Source organism: Carex rostrata, chromosome 19 (assembly GCF_964058835.1).
Source record: "Carex rostrata chromosome 19, lpCarRost1.2, whole genome shotgun sequence".
NCBI classification, from domain to species: domain Eukaryota; kingdom Viridiplantae; phylum Streptophyta; class Magnoliopsida; order Poales; family Cyperaceae; genus Carex; species Carex rostrata.
Window position 1 is genome coordinate 598577 of NC_135936.1, and position 7917 is coordinate 606493.

The following is a 7917-nucleotide window of genomic DNA, read 5'->3' on the forward strand; positions in this document are numbered from 1 at the left end:
AAAAAAAAATCGAGTTCGGTTAACGGTTAAGCGAACCAACGAATCCGGTTAACCACTAACCGTACCCAAACCAAATTTCCGGTTAACGGTTAACCGGACTATTTCAAAGGGTCCGGTTAACCGTTAACCGGAAATTTGGTCCGGTTAACGGTTAACCGGTTTGGGTAGATTTCAAATTTGATGACCGGTTCGGTTAATTTTTTAAATTCAATTTATTTTTTGGATATAAATAAAAAAATCGGCACAAAACATTATACTTCCATTTTCTTGATGCAATAAAAATCATTAAAATCTTCTATTTTAGGGTTCCATTTCGTGTGCTAATAATTTTCTTCCGTGAGATATATATTTTTTTAATCTTATTAAACAAATAAATAAATCGGTGAAGAATTATATATAAAGTTTTAGATGCTAATAAGAAACATATAATTCTTTTATTTTTATCACGGTTACGATTGGGACAAGACATCATGTGGTGCGCGCATATCAATCCTTCCTACTAAATACCTTTTAATTCATTGACATTGAACATATATAGGATGTTCAATACTTTGATGCCCATATAATTATAAGTTGGCAAATCCACACCTATAAAAATGATAATATAATCTAACTTATTAACTTTTAACCAACAAACGCCCAACAGATCTTCTCAGAATATATAGTAAAATGTCATCAACTTTGTTAAATTGATAATTGGCTAAATCGAAAGCAGCAAAAGATAATTATAAAAACCGTGATTTTATTTATCTTCTAGAGTAAGTAGTTTATATATTTTAGCATAAATGAAATTACTAAATAAAGCGAAAGACACAACACATTACTTTCATTTTATGTATACATTGAAATCATCGAAACTTTCTTTTTTGAATTCTCGAATTGTAAAATTTCATTTGCTAATTTGTTAAACAGGTAATTGGCTAAATTAGAAACGAGAAAGAATAATTATGAAAACTGTGATTTTATGCTCTAGCGTAAGTGATTTATATATTTTAGCGTAACTGAAATTACCAAATAAGACAAAAAGACACAAAACATTACTTTCATTTTATCGATACATTGAAATCATCAAAACCTTCGTTTTTGGAGTCCCGAATAATAAAATATCATTTGCTTTGTTAAATTGATAATTGGCTAAATCGAAAACGACAACGAACAATTATGAAACCGTGATGTTATCCTCTAGTATAAGCGATTTATATATTTTAGAATAACTGAAATTACAAAATAAAAAGAAAGACAAAACATTACTTTCATTTTATTGATTCATTGAAATCATCGAAACCATATTTTGGGAATCCCAAATAATAAAACGCCGTTTGCTTTGTTAAATTGATAATTGGCTAAATCGAAAAACGACAGACAAAGAACAGTTATGAAACCATGATTTTATCCTCTGGCGTAAATGATTAATATATTTTAACATAACTGAAATCATCAAATAAAATGAAAGGCAAAAAAATATTACTTTTATAGTTTTATTTAATTGATACATTAAAATCAACGAAGCCTCTTTTTTTTTAAGATTCCATTTTGGGTGCTAATAGCTTTTTCTATGAAATAATAATCTATTTTGATCTATTTTGAAGAATATAAAATTTTAGACGTTTAGAATTGCGCCTTCTCCCACGAAATATTGAAACGCCTTCTCCCACGAAACCTCCCGACCTAAAAAAAGCGGGATAATAATTGAATTACGCCTGTCAGAAATTAGAGTCAAAATCGTCAACAAATTTAGAATATGAGTCATAAAGGTTCAAAAGACTTATTTATCCCCAGACTTAGCCCAACTAATTACTAATCTGTCATGACAACAAAATTAGGAAGGGTGTTTAGGTAATTTAAAGAAAAGGCCCCGTAAATCCGACGCTTCTCCATCACCAAGTGTACATAAACTATATGCACACTTTTCTCTTGGCGGAGCCAAACCAAAGTGCAGAGGCAAAGTGCGATTAAATGAAATCTCTTTCTCCTTCCATTTGCAAATTGAAGATTCAGGTGAGAATCAGAGACTTTGACCTACCAATTTCTTTTCAATCTTCTTTTAATTCTCTTCTCTCTATTCCTTGGTTAAAGTTCCCATATTTGGCTCTCTTTTTTTATTGAGAAAAGATGCTTTAATTTCAAATTAACTGTTCATGCGAGATTTTAATAACTATGTTATCGTATTCTTTCACACATTCGTAATTATTTCCTAATTACCAAACAGGAGCATCTGCAATTCGAGAATATATCTCAGCTTAAAACCTGAGACGAGAAATCAATGACGAAGAACAACTCAATATGCATAGAAAACAAGAGATGCCAACTCTCGTTGCCTCTTCTCGAATCGAGTTTCACATGGAGTAACATCCAACAAGGCCACGTTTTCATTTTACCCGTGGAGGATTTATTTTTTCCTACTTCGGGCCTCTTCGCAAGTGTTTCAATAGCAACCCCTGAGGCCGGGTACCTTGTGGCCGGAAACGGTGTAGCTGAGCCTGTAGCATGCAGAGGAAAAGGAGGAGGTGGAGGAGGGATGGGCTTTAAAATAAGGATAGGGAACCGACACTTGAAGAGGCTGTTGAGTGGGGCCATTGCCGGGGCTATTTCGAGAACAACCGTGGCCCCGCTGGAGACAATCAGGACACACCTAATGGTGGGGAGTAATGGGAATTCATCCGGAGAAGTTTTCGACTCAATCTTAAAAACTGAGGGGTGGAAGGGGCTTTTTCGTGGTAATTTTGTCAATGTGATTCGCGTGGCACCAAGCAAAGCAATTGAGGTAACATTTTTATTTTAGTTGTCTGTGCACAATAATTTATAATGTTACCACAAAAGCTAACTCTTATCAGAGAAGTATTCTGTAGTCTCATGAATCTGTTATCTTGGTAATACGAACTACTGTAGTTTAAATTAACTACATAAAATCCAGTTCGAGTAAAAAATTTCAAGCTTTCAGGTTGCAACCAAGAATTGTTCAGTATTACTTCCATGTTTCGATGAAGGGCTGGAATTATTATGAGCTATTTGGCCAAGGTTTACCTTTACCAGTTGACTTGATCAATGACTAGCATGAAACCAAGTTGACCCCAATCAGAGCAATTTTGGGTTCAAACTTGATGGTGACCAAAATGTGTATGATCCTGAAAGTTCAAGGGGGTGAGAAGTCAACTACCCCAAAAATGATCCGATCAAAGATTACCCTGTCTGAAACCAGTTGGCCAAAACCCAATTAATATGACCTTTTGATTTTCTGTCTACTAAAGCACATTAGATTTTAATTTGGTAAAAGAACACTTTTATATCATGATGTTGCATCTTGATGGCAATAACCTATTTGTAAGGTACTATGGTTATATTTGAACTTTTGAGGAAATACTTACCGCAACTTACAATTCTCGATAGAGGTTTTCAGATGAGAAGACCGATTGCTAAAAAGTGACCTACACATTGGTCAGAAAAACCTTAAAATAATTCTAGGAGAGAGTTTTTTTTTTTTTGGTTTCCGAAAAAACTGATATACATTATAATACAATAATGTTATTATCTTTCATGTATGCTGATCAATTAGAATTTAATTTGCTGGGTACCATGTGCAGCTATTTGCATTTGACACCGTACACAAGGTGTTGTCACCAAAAGAAGGGAACCCGCCTAAACTTCACGTCCCATCCTCACTTGTAGCGGGAGCAATGGCTGGTTTCAGCTCCACTCTCTGTACCTACCCTCTTGAGTTAATCAAGACTCGGCTCACTATTCAGGTCAGTGGGCCAATCAACTAAAAACAATATTTTATCATCACGCAGTTCTTATATAATTATTGGCATGCACCGAGCAACTTCCTCTCATCCCTGATAAATAATAAACAAGTATCAAGGAACATGGTTATTTTTTCTGGTCCCATCCAACAACAATTGTAATACCACACATTCAATAGTTTGTTGGTCAAAGCACTGCATGCACGTAATCGCTAATTCTCCCAAAATGAAAATGAAATCAAATCATAAATAAGAGAAAGATTATAATAGAAACTAGACAGAGATTTTTCATACATGGTGTATTCTTGTTGACAGAGAGATGCCTACAGAGACTTCCTCGATTGCTTCATGAAAATACTCCAGGAGGAGGGACCGGCTGAGTTGTTCAGAGGTCTGACACCAAGCCTGATAGGAGTCGTACCTTATGCCGCCATCAACTACTACACATATGACACCCTCAAAAAACTATACTGCAATACATTCAAAACGCACGATGTAAATAGCCTAGCAACCCTACTCATGGGCTCTGCATCTGGGGCGATATCTAGCACTGCAACCTTTCCACTGGAAGTTGCGCGAAAGCAGATGCAGGTTGGTGCAGTTGGAGGCAGGCAGGTTTACAAGAACATGCTCCATGCCTTGGTGAGCATACTGGAAAAAGAAGGTGTTGCAGGGCTTTATAAAGGGCTGGGGCCCAGTTGCATGAAGCTGGTACCTGCTGCTGGTATTTCGTTCATGTGTTATGAGGTATGCAAGAAGATTATGATAGAAGAAGAGGACAAGTAAAGCCATGATGTTTGAAGTGGATGTGTGATAGTTTGTTTTAGTTTAAATTTAGATTATAACTATTTAATACATGCTTAACTCATTTTTGTGTCTGAGATAACCTTAACTCCATAGTTGGGAGGATTTAATGTTGTTTCAAAGAAAGAGCAGTCTGGAATATCTTTTGCTGGATATATTTCTGTACCCGAGAGCACCTCTTGCGTTGGAGCTCATTGGTACAGGCAGCATCTTGTGAGGCCCAATGGGCTTCTTACCTTGCCACTACAAATAAGTTTCTCAAAGAAACAATCATTCAAAGTGGACATTTTTGGAATGAATATGCGAGATTTATTTCCGGGTTAAGGCTATAGATGTGCATATGTTAATTTCGAGTTAGTCCAATTTTAGAACCGATTCTTTCTGAATTTTGGTCAATTATGTGTATTTCGTCTTTTTTCAAATCTGGAAACTCTATTTTGTAAATATAATGAAAGAGAAGAAAACAAGAAAGGTCTGACAGTGGTGAGACCTATTATTACAATTTATGAAAATGGATCGGTCAAACTTTTTGTGTCTTTTATTATTCAATACTTATATTTTAGTTAAATTTTCATCTAAGCTTTGAATAATTGGCTAAAAATTGTCTCAATTTGAATTGTGTCAAACAAATTTTTAATTATCTTAAAAAAATATTTCAATACTGTATCATTTAACTTTATGATTATAACCAATTTCATAATAAACATAATTATAAAAATTGAGTTACAATTGTATATCCGATAAATTAATGAGTTTGAACCCGACTAGTGCTCTACCCTGACAGAAATACTAAATCCACCCCTTCTGGTGTTAATAAGAATTAATAACGCTATATTCAAGGAACAGAAAACACCAAATTTAATTTAATTCCGAAATCCAAAACAGCACATTTTTAAGATTTCGCCTTTTCTCTCATGAGACGAGTTAAGAGCACACTAAATGACCAAACGGCCAACCCACTTCGGTAAGCGGCTATTAAAAACTCCAAAAACACATGCAAAATAAACAACCATCAAACAAACGAAAATTAAACCACAACTATACAGAAATTGTACTGCAAATGTAAAGCTAACATAAATTGAGATAACTGACCTAGCACATTGGTATCCCAGTAACAAAAAATTGGAAGATGCAAATAACAATACATGAGCAACATCCAACCAAACATGTTGATTCAAGAACACTAATAACTAGTGTTCTCTTAATTACCGTCCATTCCAAACAAATTAACATATGCTCAAACTAAAGTTCCAACTAGAACAATAATCCTAAAATAGAAACAACTAGTTGTGCTCGTCAGCTTCAGCAGCAGCCTCTCTCTCTTCGGCAGCAGCTGCCATTATCTCATCAAACTTCTCGCTCTTCCCCAGAACTATCTCAATCTGTGCAAATTTTTGCATTACAACATCACCACCATAAACAATAATTGTAGAAATATTCAGACTGATATTAAATGACTCTTTTTCTTTTTCTTTTTTGGGAGGAAAAGAAACAGATTATGGTACATGTTAAAAAACAAACCTTAGCCTTTTGAATTGGCCTGGTCTTTCCGTCGTCCTTGACCTCAACGGTGGAAGTCATGATCTCTGCCAGGAGTAGATAACAAAATGTCAATCAATAAAATTTTAACTGCAAATGGTGATTGTGATTTCATTCATTAGAAAAGATATAGAAAGGATGAAGGTCGTTACTTTTTTCAACTGCAAGGCCGTTGTTCTTGAGGATCTCAGCAACAGTCACAACAGTTGCAATTGCTGACATGTCAACACCAAAAATATATAATTAGTTGTCTTATATACATAACTAATGATACTTGTATTCAGAGAGAGTGAGAGAGCGGGGGGGAGGTAATAAATGAAGGGTTTTAGTTCACATTAAATGGATTGGGGGTGTGATACTTGAAATCAAAACAATAGATTACTGAAATTCAAGGTTGCATCATCAACAACTAACCATAATATAAGTTGGATATTCAGAGATATTTAAGATAGATCTAATCATGCATACAGAAGCTGGAGTTAATTGATAGATAGGCAAAACAAGGTATTATATAGGTAATATCCAGCGGTTTATTGCACCACTCTTTTCTAACACAGGACACCGAAGGGAATACAACGAAACTGGATTTACCCAACAAAATATAACAATCTAATAAAAAAAAAAATTGATTAGAAAAATACCCATTCCAAGTGCGGACAGTTCAACTTCGTTATGCTGCTGCATGTATCGCTGTTTTCACAAACAAAAGCAAAACCCTATCAATACACCATCAAAATAGGGAGAGATTTGAGAGAGAACAAATCAAACATTCGATTCTAACAGATTCGCTCAAAATAAGAGAACAAGAGGATCAGGGATAACAGGAGACCTTAGCGAGGTTGACATAAAAGAACAGAGGCTTCTTGGTGTTGGAGACCTGAATCCGGTTCTTTTTGTGCGTCTCTGAGATGTTAAGGTTGGTCACGGCCTCTGTTACCTCCTCCATTGATGCACGGATATCAAAGGAAAAACTAACCCTAACCCTAGAGTTGTGAAGTCAGAACCGAAAGAGGAGGCGAGAAGGGAAATAATAGAAAGCGAAAGAAACTACGCGACCAACCACACTCCATTTTTATCCATATTTTGTGCCTAAATATAGACGTGCTTCGGCTTCAATTGAGCCGAAAAGCCCGACCTGATTTAAGGCCCAATTCTGAGTTTGTTCCTTGTTTCAAATATACAGTGAGCCGCCTCTGCGACGAGAGAGGTTTTGAGTCCGATACTTATCCGAAGTAAATATGGATTAGAATCATTTGATGGATATCTCTAATCGGAGCCGTTTGATACATTTTAAAGTCGTGCGCGTTTTGTTTTAAGATTCGTGCGTACAAATTTTAAATTGTATGGGATGTAGGGCCGCAAAAGAATCAAACCAAAGCGAACTTACCCAGTTTGAGTTTGAGTTTGAATAAGATTCGAACCAAACTTGTTTGATTTGTTTTAGAACGAACTAATTTCGAATCGAATTAATTGAGAACTACAAATATTTTGAATTGAAGTCAATTGAATTACGAACTATAAATTTTTTTTTACAGCCCTAGTTATATTGGTAGTTTATGCATTAGTTTTCTTCTTACGGAACAAAATTCACACAGCTTTCTTTTATCTTTCACGAATTCACACTAATAGATTATGAGCTAGCTTAAAATTTCCTTACCTTTTTACGTTGCTGGATTGATTAAAATCACGGCATGAACCTAGTCAAATGAAACTTATTCAATTGTTAATTTATGTTGCTGGAATATTTTTCTATTATAAGTTATCATTATATTAACAATTTTCAGCTTTGATATAAATTTGATTCTTGTATTATTAAAGATTGATGGTTGAATCC

At 35.0% G+C, this 7917-nt stretch overlaps 2 protein-coding genes across 2 annotated transcripts; one reads left to right on the forward strand and one right to left on the reverse strand.

Moving 5' to 3' along the window:
• Positions 1-1906: 1906 nt before the first annotated feature.
• Positions 1907-4532, forward strand: LOC144571543 (adenine nucleotide transporter BT1, chloroplastic/mitochondrial-like). The gene is made up of 4 exons (XM_078320870.1): positions 1907-1998; positions 2210-2764; positions 3582-3743; positions 4056-4532. Exons 2-4 carry the CDS (start codon positions 2264-2266, stop codon positions 4524-4526), a joined length of 1134 nt encoding a protein of 377 aa, XP_078176996.1. The 5' UTR covers positions 1907-1998; positions 2210-2263; the 3' UTR covers positions 4527-4532.
• Positions 4533-5546: 1014 nt separating this feature from the next.
• Positions 5547-7217, reverse strand: LOC144571380 (Alba DNA/RNA-binding protein). The gene is made up of 5 exons (XM_078320653.1): positions 6913-7217; positions 6725-6773; positions 6236-6298; positions 6066-6130; positions 5547-5926 (listed from the first exon to the last, which is right to left on the reverse strand). The coding sequence occupies exons 1-5, from the start codon at positions 7027-7029 to the stop codon at positions 5828-5830; spliced, it is 393 nt and encodes a 130-aa protein (XP_078176779.1). The 5' UTR covers positions 7030-7217; the 3' UTR covers positions 5547-5827.
• Positions 7218-7917: the final 700 nt, after the last annotated feature.

Excerpts from the sequence above, each read along its gene's own strand:
- LOC144571380 (XM_078320653.1), bottom strand. The coding sequence starts at position 7,029 with ATGGAGGAGGTAACAGAGGCCGTGACCAACCTTAACATCTCAGAGACG. Across the intron at positions 6,299-6,724 it reads ACTGTCCGCACTTGGAATGG|CAATTGCAACTGTTGTGACT; the intron begins GTATTTTTCTAA and ends TTGACATGTCAG. Across the intron at positions 6,131-6,235 it reads CGGCCTTGCAGTTGAAAAAA|AGATCATGACTTCCACCGTT; the intron begins GTAACGACCTTC and ends TACTCCTGGCAG.
- LOC144571543 (XM_078320870.1), top strand. The coding sequence starts at position 2,264 with ATGACGAAGAACAACTCAATATGCATAGAAAACAAGAGATGCCAACTC. Across the intron at positions 2,765-3,581 it reads CACCAAGCAAAGCAATTGAG|CTATTTGCATTTGACACCGT; the intron begins GTAACATTTTTA and ends TACCATGTGCAG. Across the intron at positions 3,744-4,055 it reads AGACTCGGCTCACTATTCAG|AGAGATGCCTACAGAGACTT; the intron begins GTCAGTGGGCCA and ends TCTTGTTGACAG.